The sequence below is a fragment of the Neodiprion pinetum genome, chromosome 2, assembly GCF_021155775.2.
Source record: "Neodiprion pinetum isolate iyNeoPine1 chromosome 2, iyNeoPine1.2, whole genome shotgun sequence".
Taxonomy (NCBI): domain Eukaryota; kingdom Metazoa; phylum Arthropoda; class Insecta; order Hymenoptera; family Diprionidae; genus Neodiprion; species Neodiprion pinetum.
The window spans coordinates 2674595-2695351 of NC_060233.1; the positions used below are offsets into that span (position 1 = coordinate 2674595).

A 20757-nucleotide genomic window follows, 5' to 3' on the forward strand; every position below is an offset into this window, starting at 1 on the left:
CTGTCCATCCGTTCATTCGCTGGTTCAGTCCGCTCGTCGACCGCGGCCTGCTCTCGTCCAGTCCTCTTACTCTCTCTCTCTCTCTCTCTCTCTCTCTCTCTCTCTCTCTCTATATCTTTCTTATATTAATTTATTTAATTATCTATTCTTCTTTTCTTTCTTTCTTTCTTTATTCATTTTATACACCACTTCTTCATTCTATACTTATTTATTTTTATCCACCTACTCGCTCATCTATAATTTCGTTCTTTTTTCTCCTACTTCTACTAGTTCGGTGCTAATTTTAATTTAATTTTGTGCTTCCTCACTAACTCGGTCATAAATTATTCATTCAATTGTTTTGTCTATGTACTGTTCATATTCCCGTTCGAGGGGACTTTTCCCAGGTCGAATAAACACTTCTCGCTCTCCCCCCCCCCCCCCGCCCTTCCCGCCCCTCATCTCCTTCGCTTAATCGAGTCTCTCCTTGCTCCAACATGCCCTTTGTTAATATTTTTATGCTTCTTTCATCCACCGTGCGAAGCGAGAGGTTTCGTTGTTGCGTTGACGGAATCGAGCAAGTGGCTCGATTTCAGTTCCATTGCCGGTAGTAGGTACCGGTTTTCTTTTAGTATCGATTGCACGGAATAATTTAATGACAAATCAAGACACCAACGGTTTCCCCGAATATATCGGCTTTGAGTCCAATTTGAAGAGCGGTTTAATATAACGCTCGCAAACAAACCTCGAAACTTGTTTTCCCGTTAACTCAAATAGAAATTAAGCTTACTTCAACGATTACAATCTGCATCAAAAGGGATTTTAGACAGAGGGAGAGCGAAGAATTTGTATTATAATATACTGCATTATACAATAATATCCGATGAACCGAATTTTAAAGCTTTCAGCAAATTCATCTCTATGCTTCGGTTAACCGTTGAAAATAGGCTTGAACGACTGAATATAGGTATATTTTTTATACCGTTCGAACGGTATTTTGTGCGGTTCTTTCAGCAAGTTATTCAAGATCGAATTGTAGAGATACGAATTTTCGTGGTTAGATAAATCGTGCTGCTACGATTCAAATTCTTATTTGCAGAACTGTAATGTATGCAAGAACAGCAGAGGTTATAAATGCATTCCCAGGGTTATTAACGAAGATATGGAACAGTAATAATAGTAATTTTATCAATGAGATCAACGTTTCATATTTCGTTGTTATAATAATATCAATAATAATAATAATCATTATAGTTTATTATCTATAGTAAAATTATAAGTACGTTTAGAACAATGCTTAGAATGTATAATATACAAGTGCACAATTATAATATGTACAATAAAATTTTGTTTTTCTTGCTTATCTTGTATTTCGTTCTCTGATAGCATTATTTAAATACAAATATGCGATATATAATATGAAGTGTAAATTATCATAAATACATAAAAATGAAGAAATGAAAAAAAGAAATTGAACATAGTACCTGTAAATCCTCGATCGTGGTTGTAAAACTAACTGATAATAACAATAATGAGTACAGAATTACAGATGATGGTTTCAAACAATAATTTATCACCGCATACCGTATCCACAGTCTTTTCATTTCAACCCGCGGAGATCATGGTATTTGTTTGCAAAAATTGATGCAATTCGGTTGTCACAAGTATTCCCTATAGCTTGGGGAAAGCGTATCATATCTGCATCACGAAAAATTTCAAAGGCGAATGACAATGATATCGATTGAAGATCTTACACCGAGTATAAAAATGCATCGTAGATGAGGGTGTAAAAATGAATCATGACACCTAAAATTTGAAGACATGAATAACAAAATCCCTATGAAACATACAATACTTATGCAAAATACTCTCATCATCGATCGTTCTATCGTGCGTAATAACTATTACAATAAATAAATAAACGAAACTAGTCTAGCGTACAGCCGATACTTATATATCCACAGTTTCCCAGAGCAAACGAGAAAATGATTTTCACTTCTCACAGTAAAGTGAGCCGCGTTAGACGAGACCGCGCGCAATGAAACATCCCTGCACAGCTTTCAACGGGAGGTAAAAATGTATTTTATCGCCTAATTGCGGTGCGCTGTATACTTGCACCGTGGCTGTACCGAGTTGCGCAATCCAAATAGCTGGTGGTACTGTGCGACTTACAGTCGAAGAAAATAACACGGTACCGTTGCGCTAGAGAGCGCAATTATTCGCCGCGGAGAATAAGCAGCGCATGCCTAACAGCGAGATGCGTAATGGACTCGCGCCTGGCGGACGGCAACCCGCGTTTCGCGGTGCCGCAGGGCTCGGCTATCGGTTTTGCGAATCTGCCGATTTGCAGCGGCTCGCGGGTGGCGAGGACATTTGTCAAGTGTTCACCGACTGCCGGACGAAGAGATATTCGGAGAACTGCTGACCCTCGACGCCGCCTCCGTTGCTAGCGACGACCCGGAACCCCGCGTTCAACAGCCTTGTTATCGCCTGCACCGAGTTTAGCTTGCAGTAGCCGTTCAGGGGGAATCGGATCACGTGCCGTGCGTCCTGCTGGTGCCAAGCGACTCCTGAACGCGCGTCTATCACCGCTTGGGTCGTCTCCGGAAAGACCTCGTCGAGAAGCGCTCGACCCCCAGACAGCATCACCCGCTCACCCAGGTCCGGGCTGACGTGGAGCGCCACGCACTCGTAGGAGTCGCTTCCTCGCTTCTCCGAGTCTCTGAACCCCTGCGGTCCTCCCCCGCTACCACAGTTGGGCTGTGTCGGCGTCGGGCTCGGCGAAGAGCCCGTTCCACCGTTTTTTATGCGCTCCTTCTTCATCTGGTCGAGCTGCCGGCACATTGCTGAAACATTTATAGAATCGGTCAGTCAGCTGGGGGATAATCTTGCAGGGCTACCTGAGTTGGGAATCATTCGCGAAATTAACTTGTGCACTTTATCATATACGTACAGGGTGTTGGGTGTTTTCAAGTGAACGCCGCAGTATGTTGGGTTGCCCACCACTGAGGGGAACAAATATCGGTAAGGTAGACCTACCGAGTTATCGGTAGGTAGTACGTTTAGTGTTCTCGCAAGTGAACTGAAACTGCCGATATTGAAAAGTTGTGCGGATTTGGCCGAGCAGTTGTTTCGTTGTTTACAACCTATGCTAAAGCGTTTAGCTATCGTGTTCCGGAGTCAAGTTTAAGTGACTCGGTAGGTCTGTTTTACCGATACTCGTACCTCTCAGTGGTAGGCAGCCCGACATACCGTGGCATTTATTAGGAAATATACTGTATGTAAACGTATAATGAAAGATTGGGATTCTCACGTGCAATCTCGAAGTACCGTGCCTCTTCCAGGAGTAGATCCAGGTCTGCAAAGTTCTCGGGTATGAGCAGACGGGAATTTCTCATGAAGTTTAAAATGTGCCTGAACATCCCACCGTCTCGGTCTATGAAGTAGTGTTGCTTAAGCGAGTCTAAGACAATCGGTATACTACCGTTGAACAGCTTTGCCAATCTCGATTCTGGGTACCTGCGAAAGAAGATTCTCTATGAGTATAATGTAACAGTAATAAGGCGTATAATAGAGTATTTTTGGCGCCAAGATATTTGAACCAGGAGAAATAAACCCCGAACCATTGTCTTGTAGAACGGCTCTTCAGAAACAGAATTGTGACATGTGTTACAACGTGTTATAGTTTTGTATCTCACGGGACTCACGACTTCGATTTTTTCGCCATCTACTTCCTACAATCGTAGTTTTGTTCGGATTCTATCGAGGGGTTGATCATTCATCGATTTGATGTACACCTAATTCAAGATTACAAAGATTTGAAAAGATTTCAAAGGATTTTAGAAGATTTCAAGGGACTTCACAAGATTTCCAGCAAAGTGTACACCAGATTTCACGAGTGATTAATCCCTCGGATTTCATCGAGTGCCATCAGTTAGAAAAACACAAATCGTACAGCCACAGAATATTTGAAGACGAATCGAGAAAGGATGCGAAAGCAGCGTGGTTCTTGTGCATGCATGATATACTCCGTATACCTGTAGCTATTCCAAGTGAGCCTTTTATAAGGTAATTATTATAATATGAAGGTGCGGTGGTTCGGAGTGAGTCCTAAAGTTTAGCGATCAGCGGCAGGTGGACCGACGGACAATCAACTCCACCTGTTCACTTGCCCTCGAAGTTGTTCAAAAGTCGCTTCAAGCTGCTCCAGAAGTCTCCGTTCGCTTACACACGCCCTTGGCGTCGTCGTGTCGACGCTTACACATTCCTATAGGTATACCTTATACCTACACCTATTCCGACGACGCTGTGACTGCAGCTGCTGCTTCTCCGAAAATTTTATAACCGTTCAATCGAAGACCCGAGCTCTTCGAACTGAAATTATGATGTGGACCTAACGACGTTCGTTGCCTGATTCGTGAATTGTCTTTCTCCTAGAATCACACGATTCTCGTTATTATTAGACAGATTTCAGGAGATGAACCTACGGCACCGATATTAGATCGTGATTTCAAAATTATCACAAGTTTTGTCACATACGTTGATAAAAAATAAGTCGAGCGAGAAAGATCCCATAGTCAGTATATAGATGTGGTGTTTGGTATAAAAATGTGTGCAAAATTTTGTAGATTTCACCACGATATAAGCGTGAAAGTTGAGGAGGTGTAAAATGAGGAATACGAAACGGCACCTCCGCGTTTAATTACCTGAGAGACATCGCGACCGGAAATATGCAGGACCTTCCATTCATCCGGTTTACAGCGGAAGCAATAAAAATGGTATAAATAATGTATAATATTAAGGCCGCGCTAGATTTTGCTCCGGTTATACGATTATTCGCATACACTTAGGTGCAGTAATAACACAGCCATATATGGATGTATAAAAGCATCTGGATCACCTTAAAACCTCTATCGCATGAAAGTTGAGACTAGTGTATCATAACCTATAAGCTTTCAGAATCCCGAGACTGGCCTCAGAATTTAACGGAACAAGTTGAAACAAAACCTTCTTGAATAATGATTAAATATTGTAAATAAGCAGGGAGAAGCGAACTCGTGTTACCCGTAAAAAAACACCCTTGTGTATCGGTTTTCACACCCCCGTGACTTTGCGCGCAGTATCATTTTTGCTTACCGGCAAGTTTGCGTTATAGGTATTATATTATAAGCAAAGCCTGCGGAGCGGAGGAAAACAAAACTCATTATTCTTCGGCATGGTTAGTAGGTATAGAGGTACAGGTATGCGGGCACATACCTATATAGGTATAATCGCGGAGGTAGGTAGGTAGGTAGGTAGGTAGGTATGTACGTTATGGCACAACGAGGAATACCCGGCCGCCCGAGGCGCGTTCCCATAGCATCCTCGCGATAACGCGTAATAACGCCCGCAAGCCCCGGGGGCCGAGGGGGTCGAGGGGGGGGAGGGGGGGTGGGTCACAGGGCCCTGCACTGAGTCGGAGATAAAGAGGGAAAAGGAGAGAAAGAGAGAGAGAGAGAGAGAGAGAGAGAGAGGCCCTGGGCTCCGCGTTGCGCCCGGTCCCTCTGTTGTACATAAGTCAGGTAAAAAATGTTGAAACGAAACGAAACGAAACGGAACGAAACGGAACGGGACGGAACGGAACGGAACGAGGGACCGGGGGAAGGGACACCGTGAGAAGGGTGGGGGGCCTGTGCATCGGCCCGCCGGGCAAGAGGGGGTGGAGGAATCGCGTCCGGGGGGCGGCGGCGTGATGACCGCCGGGGATCCCCGAGCGGCGGGGTCAGATCCTCTTCTCGGTTCTCCGGTCGTCCCTTCTTCCTTTTCCTTCGTTTCGCCGGCTCGCTTGCTATGGGAAAATGTTAAACGATCGGCTCACATCATTCTCGTATTATTGCCTTCGTTCGTATGCAGCGTTATAATATCCATTTATACATATACATTAATGCCGCAGATCTACCATCGGCAGCGGATTTTGGGGTTGGTTGGTTGGTTGGTTGGTACGTAGGTTAAGGACGAGCTGAGTCTCTCAGAGCTGCTGTCCTGATACCATAAGTCAAGGATGTTTTATCGCTATTTTAACCTGCCTATTCATGTACCTGATGGATTACACAGACCTGCGATAGTTTTCTTCTTATAAAACTGAGCAGTAATTTCCGTAGGTATTAGGTACGAATCTATGGCAAGAAATATTTGAAAAATTCTGTTACGTCAGTTTTCTCAGAAGATAGATACATTATGTAACAAGGGAATAAAGTCTGAGATTATTCTCGCGGGGGGTTTACTGCCCACCCACTCCCTCCAACTTGGAGAAGAAAATACACGTCTTATAATTTGTTAAATAGAGAGAATGTGTCATTAATATATTGTACAATCATGTAATATCAGTATCTATTATCATAGGTAAATCCTTGTATAATCAAATTTCAAGGAATCTGATAAATTTCAACTTACTCATCGAAATGTTACGAGTTTGTTGTATACCTTCAAAAATTTTTGGTTACAAATCATTATAATTCTTTTATTCATGCGTAAGTGTGATCATTTTATCAGTTTGAAAGCTGGAATATTGTTGAAACCTTAAAACAATACATATGGGCGGTTTTTCCAAATTTTTCATGTTGCACGTTGCAATGTTGTTCATTTCATAACTAAACGTTCATTATATTTTATTTTTTCACAAATATTGTTAAAATGTTTGTAAATATACATAACTTACATGAAAATAAATCTCGATGTGCTGTAAACAAACTAGCACTATATTATAATTCAACATAACTAAATACCTAAAAAAAAGCATTATTATTTTCAGGGGAAATTGAAAGTTATATTTCGCAGGCCTGTGTTATTCTGCCGAAGAAACAAATTACGTATACAAGTTTGGATCAGGATTGAATAGAACAAACCGACTCGATTCAATCGAGTGTTCTCTTTAGTCCCAGACTCATCAAGCCTCCGGCATTTCAGCAATCCCACAAACGAGTTTGTAGCGGCAAATTTCGGGCTCGATTTATTTATCCGCGCCCTGTGATATAATACCGTATAAGTTGAAATCTTTAAAATAATTCTGGTACCTGTGTTTCAGGTCTCTAATCTAGCTTCTGAGAACCGACCAAGTTGAGACTAAATATTGCAAACTGAACATATGGTTTCTTTATCTTGACACTGTGGAAAAAATTGCGTAAAAAACAGTTTAAAAAACGGTTCGAAGGGCAGAAAAAAACGTTCATAGTTTCCCGGTTTAACGACAGTCTCTGTGAAAACGGCATCGAATTTTACAAAGAAATTTCCCTGCTGTAGAGCGCTGGTAGCTTCTGCGAAATCTATGTTGAATCGTAAGTGTAAATTCCGATTCGGCACGACCTCCTTAACGCGGGGAAATAATTATTTCTATGTTAAAGGTATAACCGACGAGATTCGCGATTGCAGTGCAGCGGTTGATTTTTTTCCCCCGATTAGACATCGGTCAGCTGTAACGGAAAGTAGCAGAGTGATGCAGGCAGCGGCGGCGTCCAACTCACCTACTGAATCTGTCAGCCTCGCATGCAGATGCAGAGAGCTCAGCACCGACACACACACACACACACACAAGAGACGTGGGGCAGCTGTACGTGTTTTGAAATAAACCGGACGCGATTAGCGATCGTTTGAAGCGAATCGAGAGCGGCTTATGGGATCAGAAATCAGCGTGTTGAGGCACCGGCCGCGGTTCACCGCGTTTGTAGAACGCCTATCGTTCTTCTCGAAAGGAGAAGAAGAATAAGAATAAGATGGTGGAGGTGGTTAGATGAGATGATGGAGCAGGAACTGGAGGCGATAGGCAATCGCTGTACCAAGTATCGCTTATGTGACGCTTAAAAAGATCTAGGGCCGCGGAAATCGGTCTGCTCTCGACACGCTCCGTTGCGCCTTCCTCCCTCGTTACAGGCTCTCTCGACCTTATTGTTTTGTCGAAAGCTAAGCTATACACGCCGCGGCCGCACCATGAGATTATATCATAAACGTACAGGCTACATGTGCGCCGAATGGAAACGGTGAAACTTCGCAGGCCGATGATTGACGTGCTGCGCATGCGCGAAATAGTTCAGCTCCATTGGTCGGCGAGATCTTGCAGCCCGTTATATTTTCGTCTGCAAGGTAGGAGAGTTTCAACTTTCTTGAAACGGTACGCAATTTAAGTAATCTCGTTAGTCAAAGTCCACGGTACAAGTTTTTCAATCCTTATTTAATAGCTACATCAGCTGTTTGAGGTCTGCTCGAACGAAAAAAATTTGAGCTGAAACTTGGGTTGGCCAGCCTGCATGAAGTGATGACAAAGCTTGCGCATGCGCAGTCAAATGTTTAATCTGACAAGCTTGACATTTTTTTTTCGGTGAACGTACTTGCATGAATATACTTTCAACTGAATCGCATATTCGATGAGTAACACTAAAAAATTATCAGGAAAAAGTTCTGAATGCTCGAAGCCAAAGTGTCGGTAGGGTGAATTTTTCAATGGTCGCTTTCAAAGGAAACCGCAGAATGCTTATGGATACTGGCTGCCGGTTAAATTAGCCGGATTTTCAGTATATTATAGTACATGTCCTCCCGATCAAAAGTTCTCATAGTCACAATTCCCAAAAATCAGTACTCTTCGGGATACAGGCCTCGGAAGAAAGGTGTACAGATTTTTTGATATCTATGGATTTCGTGATTTTTTTCAATTATAAAGCTTCGAGGGGACGCGAAATCAAACAAATCACTAAAAAAACTGCACGGTCGATTCTCAAAGATAGACAGGAAGCTGTGATCGATTCCATCGACGCGTTGATTCCATCCACGAACTCACTGGTTTATCGGAAGGAGATGCAACGTCGGATTTCTCACGAAGAACGAGACCGTCCGACTCTTGCAACAATCGACTTGTCCTGTTTTTCACTCGTATGCGGAGTCTCTGCGAATCGGCTGTGCACTTTTTGAGTGATATATTTGATTTCGAGTCCCCCTCGAAGCTGTGTAATTCGCAAGAATCGCGTAATCCATAGATATCAAAACATCCATCCACCCCCCTTCCGAAGTCTGTGTCTTAGAAACTAGTGATTTTTGGGACTTGTGTCCATGAGAACTTTTCGCATCGGGAGTGTATGTACTATACCACATACTGAAAATCCAGCCAATTCAACCGGGAGTCAATTTCCATCAGGATTCTGCGGGGTCCTTTCTTCACATTTCATTCAACTTCACCGTGGAATTACCGACGTTTATCGATCACGCCTTCACGGAATGGACAAAAGGAGTCTTCGTCGAAGATCCGAATCAAGCCTATGCATATATAAATGAAACTTATACTCACTTGGTCAGGGTTTCGAGGGATGAGGTATAAATCGTTCCGCCAACGTCAATGTGGACAGGGGCCGTGTACCTCGAGGCTGCAGCGACGCAGGGGATCCCCGTCATTTTTTGGTTATAGGCGGGGGCCGCGGGGGTCGGAGGAGTGGGCGAAGAGGAGTTCGACATCGTTGGCGACGTTGCTGGCGAACTGCTTGGCGATAGCAATCTGTAAATTCCGTCGAGGAGTGCAATGAAAATATAAAAAGTTGAGAAATTGTACGATAGATGAATAAAAGTTTTCTCTTTTCTATTTTCATCTGTATATGTATATATATATATATATACCTAGTTCAGTGGTAAATTACCTCATTTTTATTTGAGCGCTGGGGAACATATTGCGCTGCGCTGCCAGCTCCGTCTTGGTCTCCTTCCCGTCGGCCTCACATTTCCGTCTGAAATATAGAGAAAGCCCGGGAGTTACGAAATGCATTGCGGTTTGTATCGAAACAGAGGTAAGAAGCGATGATATGAAAAAAAGCACAAAGTAAACCAGGACGATTGATTTTATGCGTAGACTTGCGGTTAATTGCAGAACACGGGTATTGGCTCAACGATTATATCGATTGAAATTTGCGAAAGGGAAAGTAGCCGGAGAAGGCAGGGGGGGGATATAAGCTGAAGAAAGAAGCAGCCTCGTTAAGCTTCCAAGCGCCATTCAGACCGGCTGCCAAACGAAACGGGGCAACGTTTTGTACAGAAGCTATGTGGGCAGATCACCGTTCTCGGGAGGAAGTGGGTAGCGAAACGGGATCCTGGCACGCGCAAGTAATCAGGATAGTGGGAGCCAGGGCACAGGCGCTAATTACGGTGAATTGCCTCCGACCGACCCACGCCGACAGCAGCCCGGCTGGTTCTCGGTTTAATTACCGCAAATGCAAGTTCATGCACTCCATGCGCTGACTTTCGCTCCGCGATTATATCGTCGCCACTTAATTAGCCCCCTACCTGTACCGACCCCCGTCCATTCAAACGATCGTGCAAATTTACGGAGAAACGATTCACTCCGTTTTACCCCATTGTTGCATGCTGTTGTTTCTCATATTTCTACCCCTATTAGCCCCCCCCCCACTCCCATTGCGATCGTTCACATCCATTTATAATCATACGATTAATTTCAGGGGGTCGTGGATCTGTGTGATTTTCATATGTATTAATAAGGCAATTAAGTAGGCTAGCGGCGCGATGAAATGATACAGTGTACCTACTGTACCCATCAGATGTTCGTCAGCTGTATTTATACATATTACATTTCCGTTTGTGAAGGAATCGCTGTTGAAATTTCTTGCCAGGGGCGAATTACAACCTTTGATATAATGACAACTAATTTATCTTAGTCTCGATTTCTTGGGACGTACAATTTGTCGGGAAATTGCAACGGTTCTCATAGACTTTGAATTGAAATGGAACCTGGATTTGGTTCTGGTTTTTTATGGAAATTCGCTCCCAGTGAAAATAGCTGGGTTTCTAGTATGTAGTATAGTACATATGGTCCTGATCAGAAAAGTTTTCATGGACACAAGTCTAGAAAATCACCAGTTTCCAAGATACAGGCTTTGGAAAGGGGGTGGATGGATTTTTTGATATCTATGGATTACGGGATTTTTACGAATTACAAGGCTTCAAGGGGGACTCGAAATCAAATATATCACTCAAAAAGTGCACAGCCGATTCGCAGAGACTCCGCAGACGCGTGAAAAACAGGACAAGTCGATTGTTGCAAGAGTCGGAGGGTCTCGTTCTTCATGCGAAATCCGACGTTGCACTTCCTTCCGGTAAACCAGCGAGTTCGTGGATGGAATCAACGCGTCGATGGAATCAATCACAGTTTCCTGCCTATCTTTGGGAATCGACCGTGCAGTTTGAGTGATTTGTTTGATTTCGCGTCCCCTCGAAGCTTTACAATTCCCAAAAATCCCGAAATCCATAGATATCAAAAGACCTGTACACCCTTCTTATTCGGACTTGTGCCCACGAGAATTTTTCATCGTGAGAATATGTATATACTATAAGATACTAAAAATCCAGCCAATTCCCATAAGGATTTCGCGGGGTCCTTTCCAACCAACTCCTGTAAGACCGTTTCCGCTGGGTCCTTCAGGTTCTCATCTGCTTCCGAAGACACCGGGGAATCACCGAAAGAAGTGAATAATTTTTGGTCCCGATTCGTCCCTGGAATGCGGGCAGCTTCGTCTTGACGAGGACTCGTATCGCGAGGGATGCCGGATGGGGGCGGGGGGTTGCGGTCCGTAAAACGCCGTAGGATCGTGCAAAGAGCCGGGCCCATTGCAGGCATGGGATGAGGGCGAGTGGATCGCCGGGGGCGAGCGTCTCTCTCGGACTCACGGGGCGTCGGATACTCCGCATCCTATCACCTCGACGCACGCATACCTGCAGTATTATAATCTTGCATATACCTCGGCCCTCGAGGGCCGGAGGAGCTCGCTTTTGCCCGGCCGCCTCTGCCGCGCCAATCCAGATGCAAATTCAAAAATATATAACGTACAATGCCGCGTGCATGCGCCGCCTTTTACTTCTCCGTTTCACTCGATTCCCGCGAAAAATATGTCCGAGGTTGTGAGGCGTAAGTAGCCGCATGTGCAAGAACTCGCGTTGGCGCTATGAGGTAAGATTGACGGTCCGAGTATACGAATATCATCGGGTATTATGTATATTTGCTCGGAATTTTTCCGTTTCGTCACTGCCGCAGAGACGGAGAAGCTGCACCGTTAATTACGAACTTGAGAAAACCGCTAATTAGATATCAGCTTCCGTTATAATAACCGTCCGCCAGCTTCTTCTTAAGCAGCGGCTGATGTGCGTTATTATCGTTATTATCATCGCCGCAAATGCGGATCGAAGATCAGTGACAGATTCGCCTCGTTCGTGCTAATTAACGGAATATATAAATGGAAATCTGCATGCGGAGGATACAAGGAATTGCAAAAAGAAAGCGCAAGGCTGCAGTATTACTTTTTTATTTTTTCTCTTTGTATCAACGGATCCTTCAGTCTTCCTGCACTTGGAAATCTTGAAGAATTAAAGCGTTAATCATCGATTATCAAAGGACGATGTAGTCACCAAAACCTACAGCGTTGGGTGCAGTTTCCAGAGGCTAATCACTCATCGGTTTATGTGTAGACTTGCAGTTTTCAAGATTTACGATTTCAAATATTTCGAAGAATCCAAATGATTCGTATGATTTCACAAGATTTCACAGGTTTTAGTCGGAATTCCGCATTTGCAAAGGATTCAGCAAGATTTTGAATTATCTTAAAGGATTTCATAAGATTTTAGGGGTATCACAGAAAATTCATACGATTTTATATAGGATCTCAGAGTTTTTATGGGATTAAATATGATTTCGGAAGATTCCACAACATTTCATAAAATTTCAATGGATATCCAAATAGAATTTCAATAGATCACTTAGAATTTCAGCACTTTCATGTGATTTCAGAAATTTCTGAAATGTTTGTACACCAATTGAGATCTTATGCAATGTTGTGGAATCCTCCGAAATCATATTTAATTCCATTAAATCTCTGAAATCCTATACGAAGTCGTATGAAATTACATGAAAGTGCTGAAATTCTCAGTCGTATCTCGAAATTCTGTGCACGAGTTTGAAGGATGGGCAATCCGTCAGGCAGCCGTGAATTACTTGAAGCAAAAAATTCCTGAAACCCATCTGACCGTATGGTTCGCTCCGCGCGGTTGTCGCAGAGTGAATGCTCTCGGTGGCTGCCATCAGCGCAGTGGAGATGGGGATTATCATTCCGATAGAACGGGGCGATAGCGCGGCTGTGGCGAGGAGCGCGTGCCCGACCGGTTTGGCTCGCGCTCCCCGGTCGGTCAAAAAGCGGTGGGGATCTAGCGGCTGATCTATGCGCGTCGCGTGTGTATGCAAAACGGCGCACTGGCGCGGCGACCGGAGAATTCGAAACCGCGCGGACGCTGGGTGCTGGAAATTTCGGAGATGCGCACAGCTGCTTCATCTTACAGTTTACACGCACAACGAGCGACGAGTTCTTGATTTCCATCGTCGCTGTATATGACCTCTATTATAATCTACCTTTTAGCCAAGATCGCCGTCCGACGAATACTTTCAAAAATTTCGCGACCTACTCACCGCCCGCTCTTACATTATTCGGGATAACTCGACGATGCGATGAAATGATTTTAGTCGCGGCTGTTTTTTTCCTTACACTACCGTTAATTTTTCACATGCTGCTGCAATTTTAGCCTCGTACCAAATGTATGAAACGAGATCCGAGAAGAAGTTGTTACGATTTGCTGAATTTTGCCATTATGAAATGTAAGGTTAAATAGATATTTTCAATTTTATCCAATATCTTATGTTTTCAACATTTTTTTTTTACCGTCTCAGCTCTATTGCTTCGAACAACCGACGAATCTAGAGTCTTACAAGCTGAAGTTACAGTGGCATAGCTCTGTGTATATGCCAGCTATGTGTAGTATGAACTTTCAAACGATCAAACGTCGCTCATTATCCAGCAGCAGGCATGACGCGGGTTTACTCTTGCGCGACGACGGGAACTAAGGAAAGCGAAACCTAGATAGTATTCGACATTTATATAAAAATTTCTACACACAAAATACCTGTCTCTTTATTCACCGGCACGTGGGGAAACACAGCAAAATATTATTCGCATGTCTTGAGAAAAGCGAAGGCACATACCGCGTCCAAATTTCGCAAACTGAATTCTCGGTTTTTAGGCTTTCGTCGATGGTGAAATCACCGGTTAAACTATTCTTGCCATCGTTATCTTCGGTATGAAGTAACGCTCGATTGCCACCGAGGTCTGGAAATAATCTTAGGGCCGAAACAAAATCGCAGGCGAGTAAACGGCGGCCATATTGAATCCTTCACTGGCTTGTTATTACCGCACGTAATAAGTAGCAAAATCCTTTTTTCTTAGGGCTTCGTTTTTTGACTTTAGGCGCCGCTTTACATCTGGCTGTCGAAATCGAGTAATAATCAGAGAATCCCACGTATCTTGTGCAATTCGAGCCGAGGTCAGTATCGCTCGTACTTCGATGGATCCGGGGGCTGAGCGGGGCGGTTGCACTGGCACTCCCCCGACACGCGCCAATGCGTGTCTTGCTCCATTTCGTCTGTGGCCTGCCTATTTGACCAGTTATACTCTCTCGCCTACTTGCCAACTAGACGGAAACTTCGGATACGCTACGCATATACTTACACATGGGTATGAGATACAGGCTGCGTGACCGAGGACCGCATGTTACACCTTTCGTATACATACCTACTTTGCACCCGGTTCTAGAAGTGTTTGAAAACTCGTTGGAGATTACCTTGCGTTCGGAATATCATTCCGGCTTTCATTCTGAGAGCGGCAAAGATTCGGCAAAGTGTTGTAAGGAAGACAGCAATATTCGAAATTTTTTTCAATCAGTAATCACGGAATTGCGTGCATACAATACAAGAGTTTTCGTTATTCGGAATTAAGTCCAATTTTTGATGCAGTTACGTAATTACATATCATGACATGCAAGTTGACGTGTCTCGACACGAGATTTTTGAAAATTTTAGAAACGCCAGATACTTCCGGTTATACACAGGCAGTCGCTTACAGAGATTCGTGAGTGATGAAGCTTGTTACAAGTAGACCGGTACATGATTGCAACGATTCTTGCAGCAATCGAACTTTGTTAACATTATATTATACCTAGATGCGAATTTCTCAATTTTCATATCTTTCATAACGTTTCAGCAATAGTCTTCAAACTTCGAACCAACACTCATCTGAAATATTTTTCTCAATTCTGAATTAATCATTTTCCGTAATCTATCACATTCGAAATATCAAGTGTCAGATTAGTGATTTCAATTTTCAAAACCATCCAATTTCATTATTCCTTAACGGTTCGACGAAACTTCGTCCATTATACGATCCAGCGATGAAACACCGGTGTTCGAAAACAATATTAAATCATTGAAGATCTGAATAATTCAAGAATCTCTAGCATTCCAAAAACACAAAAATCCATCTGCACATCGGAAAAAAATCTGAAACTCTAAACTTTCCTGGGAGTATACAAGACACTAATCTATAACTCGTACTGTATATTCGTACCTCACTTGAAGTAATTAACAAGATCGACCTCTATAAATACTTGTGTTACTACAATATCATCGAAGCAATTATACACGCCGATACGTTATATTGTCTGACGACGATATCAAAATTTTACTAACGTAGGAAAAATCCTTAGTGACATGAAAAAAAAAAATTAAGGGTCAACCGTTTACCAAGTCGCCGTGGAATATACCGTACACACACACGTACATACGTGTATAAAAATATGGATATTTTCTCCGTCCGTTCATCCCCCTCCCCCTCCCTGCTCACCCTGATCCCGAATAAGTTCGGGGCCTCTTATACTGACGCGAACGCCTGCGGCTCGCCCTCCGGGCTTCTGCTCTAATTACGGGAACGGAACGAGAAGCGCGTCTGCACCCGGGGGCCCCCGATGCCCCGGGCGTCCCGGTTCCTCTCCTTTCACCCTCCTCCCCGTGTCCTCAACCTCGGAGGGCCTCAGGGCTCCCCGGGTTATCCTCAACCATCGCTAGTCTTTCCAAACGCCACTGATGTGAGCTCGAGGTGCAGTGTAAATGTATATATATATATATATATATATATATAGGTGTAGTATAAAGTATACGCGATTGAAACACGCCTTATATTATATATTTACCGCAGGGAGAAGGAGCAAAGGATCGAGATGAGGGAAAAGATGAGGAATATTGTGACGAGGGGTGCCCCTCTGCGTCAGATGCTCGGAAAACGTTCTCAATCCACACCTGTATAGGTATACTAACAATTCGAGTTCTCTGTCAGGTTTCAACTGCACCGAAATTTCACTTTTCAGTTTAATCGGATTTAAACCGATGCGAAAATCGAATAAATTTATCCTTTTTTTTTAAATTTTTACCTTAATTAGTGATAAAGTTTAATGATTTGTTTGGATTAAAAACTGTCGAGTATGTAATCGACTAGCTATGGCATCAATTCCCGATTTCGCGCAGACACGGCTGTCTGTATCTACAGTATACCTATATGTTATACTTATATGTATGTGCATACATCACGTTTAATGGCAATTTCGCTCGTGCTCGGTAGCTTCTGGGTTTTAATTGCCCCGCTTTGCGTGTTGATTGGTCTCAGGTCGCAGCACCAATTTGTATACCTATCATACGATTCATTCTCGTAAATCTTTTCATACCAGATCGCCATTCCCCGCACTTTATTCTCCTCGTACGTTATAATACGAGCGAACAAGTCAAACCACTGACAAGAATTAGATGTGTAAGAAAAAAAAAAATACCCCGTATCTGAACAGTTGCTTACAAGTTCAACAAGTTACAATCGTTCATTGATCAAATATGTGCGCGGTTAAAATTAATTTGAAAACGGTGGGCTGATAGTCGCTTTGACAGACTTTTGGATTAAGAATACAATGGGCTTTAATACGGAAATGGCATGCTGAAGGGACTCCGCATTGCAGGATGCACCCGCATGAGGATGTTGGAGAAAATATCTGCGTCATGCTCACCGTTTCGGACACGTGGCCTCCAGGTTGACGGCTCCTCCCCGATTGTCCACGACGAATTGTTTTCCCTTGATTTTCTTCAACTTGACCAAATTCCGTCGACGATCAAAGATTCGAAATTCCAATGCGATATAATCAGGCACTTTCGAAGCACTTTGTATTCTTCGATTTTCAAATAAATCCCCCTTTGCTTTGCCAACTGGTCACCACAAGATAGTCGGGTGTATTATAAGAGGTAAAAGATCGCACCAACTCACACGCGAAAAAAAGAAATGAAGATTGAATAACGAAAATGAAAAAGAAACTAAGAAATGAAAATAAAAACATTAAGGAGAAGAAGAAGCGAAAAGACACGCAGTCAGTCGTCAAATTCTCGATATGCGCGGAAAATGCGACTACGAGGCGACGGTCCTCCTGTCATCGGCACGTAGGCATCAGCTACGCCCACCTTCCTCTTAATTATTATATTATATATCTATAATACTCGTCACACTTGTCACGTGGTTGGTTTTCCCGCGTTAATATCGGACTGGTGCAGCACATCGACGCGCACGACGCGACAGCCGGGCGGGAACTGCGCTGCTCGCGACGTCGAGACGGACCGCAGGCCACCGATCATCCTACGCTGGCGTCGCGACGCCGCCGCCGCCGCCGCCGACGACGACGACGACGCCGATTTCGATATCCGGCGATATTTTCACTCGGTGCCTTCATCGGGGTCTCAAGGTACTCCAAATCACGGATTGATCCAGTTTTACCTCTTCACGAATCCAGGAAAAAAGTGGAAGTGGGTGTAACTAGGGACATTGGGTTGGTGACCATGAAGCCGAAATCAAGATTTGGTACCGCGGAAGAATTAATCCGAAACTGCGTTATGGCGCAGGTTCGAGTCGCCAGAGATCGGCCAAAACCGGGTACAGGTATTCGTAGTCTCGATCATTTCTGATCGCTACTTATAGACAGGCGATGTGTACGATAGTTTTTAGGATTGGTGATCTGGGATAAAGCACTGTTGCTGTAGGAACGAATTTTTCACGAAGCGGTATAACTTGTGCGACAAAATTCACTTACTATTCTCGTTTCGATTATGGTACTGGTTTAGAGTCGAAGATGACACTCTGACATTCGTTCACGCGCTAAACGATGTACTGTACAGGATTCAATTAGAACTTCGCCGAAACGCTAATTATTGCTCCGAGAGAAAACATGTCAGTGTTGTGTAGCTATTTTGGTGCTTGGACGGAATGGGTGGATTTTGATGAAAAGAGGTTGATCCGAGATGCGTTAAATGGTCTTGGGAGAATTCCTTTTGTAAGTTTATTGATTTGACACGGTGGTCAACGAAAAATGTATATAACACGGAGCTGCTTCCCGGGTGTTGTTGCACGCAGCGTTTGATATTGAGGGAACGCGGGCTGGTTCGCCTTCGCAAGGTTCACTACTACACGGAGATATTCCTCTACAGGATATTGTAGTTATATTGGAATAGCCCAAGGGCGAAGCAGCCACGGCCAACAACGTTATTCCTCGATGCCCAAGGCGTTTCCGAACCAAATCGAACAGCACGAAACGGTCCGCGAACGCCAACGCCGACGCGAACGAGTATAAGAGCTGTAGGGCATGGAGCCCCGGCCGACTGCCCGGCCAATATCCCATCACCATTATCCGCCGTCGGTGTTAATATGCAAATTTGAATGACAGAGGAAAAAAGCAAACAAAGAAACGGAACAGAAACGTTAAAAGATCGAACGAGGCTGCGCCGAATGCGGTTTCATCGCCAAATCCTAACATTCCACCACGTGCAATGTCAATGCACCAAAACGAAACACTCCTGACAGGGTGCTGGAAGTTGCCGAAGATATCCGAGATTCCATGGTGTCCAGTAAAAAATTCGTAACAAATTCGAGGACATTTTCGGGACCACTGGACATAGTGGATTCCAACGATCGGAGTTTCCGTGGAAGGACCCTGCGGTAGACGCATCTGCACAGATGCACGAGGATGAGATCAGCCGTGGTTCGTCACCCACGTGGGCGAGTTATCCGCCCGACGAGGATAAGGTCGTCGTGCATGGTATCGCTCGTTGCCCCAGGGTCAGGGGCTCGAGTCCCTGTCGACGAATGGCGGAGGTATGACTGTACGAGTGCGCGAGAGAGAAAATAACCTCGTGTTTTTGTATCATACCTCGGCGCTCCAGAGTCAACCGGACGAGCGACGGACCGATGGACAGACGAACGGACGGACAAATCGGGCCGCCTCGGGGCATCCGTCGGGATGTAACGAGGAGTCCGCGTCGCCCGAGGGTCCACATATTTTAGGGCGCGCCCTTCCGCTCGCTGGCCCTATACCTCTACGTGTCTTTGAAACGGGTCGTGTTTCGCCCGAGGCGTAAGGCCGCGGTCGTCTTCCTCCGCGCCTCTCCGCGCCTTCCTCCACGGCACCACGGGCTACCCTCATCATCAGACAATGCCGCCCTCCCTCCCTCCCTCCTCCGTTTTTCGATCCTCTTTTCACCTCCACCTCATCCTCGCATCGCTGTACCTACAACGCGTCGGAGTCCGCCTGGACGCCTTTTCTGCACCACACAGAGTCGATGTCGCGTTCTTTCACGCCTGTTTGCGAACTGTTGTGAGGAAGTGCACGACGCTGATACTCGGAAATGACGAGGTCGGGTCCGGTCGCCTGTATTTTTCAACTATCGATTATTGGGAAATCAAGATGGCCACCGTCGATCCGCACGCTTCGAATTTTATTTCCGACGCTCGATCGTCTCCGGCGCTTATAAACCACCGAACGCTACTCGACGCGCAATAAAACGATGGCAACAGTGGACCACGTGCAATTTCCCCTTCGCTGAGGGGCCCGAGCACCGAGAATCGAGCCTTGAAAATTCATCGCTGCAAACCGTAGTGACGCGTTTGGGACAACGCTCGCGGTATTGGCGGAAGCGTTTCGCGAACGGTTCAACACATTTTGTTTTGCTAAATCCTGCTAACCGAGCTTCTCTCTGACAAGATAAAGACAGACGGATGATTAGTAGAAAGAGGTGGGAGCTTACGATCTCCATTTGGCTAGTCACGCGGCGGTAGATCGACTTTAGAGTGTCTAAAAATAGAATATGCAGCGGTCTCGTGTGAACGCGAGATGCGATGAACACCGTGATCCTCTCATCCTACGAAACGGGAAGGAGATTTAGAGGAGAGAAGGGACGAAGGGGTTCCCCCCGACCCCTTGCCGCCCCCTTATGCATATTGTTCTTCTCCTTCGCGGCCTGCATATTCTTCCCGAAGCCTGAAATACCTAATAAGCCTTATAGGTGGGAGTTGGGGCCCGAAGCGCGTCCCACGGCCATCTACGGGGGATCAGCGTCCGCGACGATCAGCATCGTCGTGCAGCCTTTCTCAAGGAATATTCCTCCTCTTCCTCTTCCTTCGTCTTCATCTTATGTAAGCGGACGCGAGCTGCGCCGCGGTACCGATCGCCATGGGGCCCGCAGGACAGAGGAGGATCGGGCCCAGAATCGCTCCCTCCCCCTCCCCCCCCCCCCCCCCCCCCCCCCCCCCTCCCTCGTATCCCAGCCCCAGCCTGGCTCTCCTGGGCCACAGCTACAGTCTACAACGCGGTTTACGAAATGATTCACAGCCTCTGGTAATTTACATGCCGGGTTGCGTGGGTGATCGTCGGACGTCGAGGTTGCCCCCCGTTCCCGTCTCCGCCCCCCTCTTACCGCCCGTTCGCTCGATCTCCCTTTCCATCAAAAAGGTTAAGCACACACCCACCCGCCGCAGAGGTCACGTGAGAGAGCCAAGAACGATTCGTAATCGTGGATCAGACTAG

The 20757-nt window shown here is 45.1% G+C and overlaps 1 protein-coding gene across 1 annotated transcript; it reads right to left on the reverse strand.

Moving 5' to 3' along the window:
• Positions 1-453: 453 nt before the first annotated feature.
• Positions 454-17471, reverse strand: twz (BTB/POZ domain-containing protein twz). Its single transcript, XM_046611828.2, has 5 exons — positions 16924-17471; positions 9633-9719; positions 9290-9493; positions 3293-3498; positions 454-2825 (listed from the first exon to the last, which is right to left on the reverse strand). The coding sequence occupies exons 2-5, from the start codon at positions 9659-9661 to the stop codon at positions 2356-2358; spliced, it is 909 nt and encodes a 302-aa protein (XP_046467784.1). The 5' UTR covers positions 9662-9719; positions 16924-17471; the 3' UTR covers positions 454-2355.
• Positions 17472-20757: the final 3286 nt, after the last annotated feature.